At 61.6% G+C, this 778-nt stretch overlaps 1 protein-coding gene across 1 annotated transcript in view; it reads left to right on the top strand.

Annotated features, from left to right (window-relative positions):
• The window catches only part of ARHGEF10L (Rho guanine nucleotide exchange factor 10 like), a 115,409-nt gene that overhangs the window by 56,667 nt on the left and 57,964 nt on the right, over positions 1-778 (top strand). Inside the window, exon 9 of the mRNA XM_023745203.1 lies at positions 761-778. Coding sequence (XP_023600971.1) covers positions 761-778 — 18 coding nt within the window. The remainder of the gene's footprint in view (positions 1-760) is intronic.

The raw sequence follows: 778 nt of genomic DNA, 5'->3' as shown, positions 1-778 counted from the left end.
GGATGTCCGGCCTCTTAAAATCAGGGAGATGGGGCCGCACCTCTCATCGTGGGAGGCCATCCGCCTGCTTCCTTCATTTCTGTTATCCTGGCCCCTTGAACGCATTGGGAAGGTGACCCCGCTCCCCTGCCCCAATGCAGGGAGCCACTGTCCGAGCAGGTGGAGCTGGCGAGACCCCAGGCTTCAGCTCGTAGCCCAGGGCTCCCCTTCCTGGTGTCGGCTGGTCTCTCGGCCCCGGAGCCTGTGATTTCCTGGGCCAGGGAAGACAAGTTACTCTAGGCCGGTGGCTTTCGACCAGGTGATTTTGTGCCCCAGGGGACATTTGGCAAGGTCTGCTTGTCACAACTGGGAGATGCTACTGGAATCTAGGGGTAAGGGCCAGGGATGCTGCTAGGCATCTTACAGTGCACAGGATGGTCCACACAGTTACCTGGCCTTAAATGTCAATGCGGTTGAGAACTCTGCTCTGGGAACAGCTTGGGCACCTGGGGGTCTTCCAGGGCCCCCGCCCCATTCTGCAGACTGGGGAGCACGGGTGTTTCTCTGGGGAGCACGGGTGTTTCTCTGGGGGTGGGGGGCAGGGGCCCTGGAAGGAATTGCCAGGCCTCCAGGCCCATTGGTCCCAGGGAGGGATGGGTCCCTTAGTTGTCAGCTCCTCTGGGCACTGGGGCTCCTTTTCCCGTCACCTGGGTTCTGCGCACAGTAGGTGCTGCTCTGTGCCATGGTTGGTGCAGGCGCTGACGAGCTCTCGGCCGAGCAGGTGGTCCGGAGGCACATC

Source organism: Myotis lucifugus, unplaced genomic scaffold (assembly GCF_000147115.1).
Source record: "Myotis lucifugus unplaced genomic scaffold, Myoluc2.0 scaffold_523, whole genome shotgun sequence".
Lineage (NCBI taxonomy): Eukaryota > Metazoa > Chordata > Mammalia > Chiroptera > Vespertilionidae > Myotis > Myotis lucifugus.
Note: the sequence above shows the minus strand (reverse complement) of the source record. Positions and strands in the feature narration are given on the sequence as shown.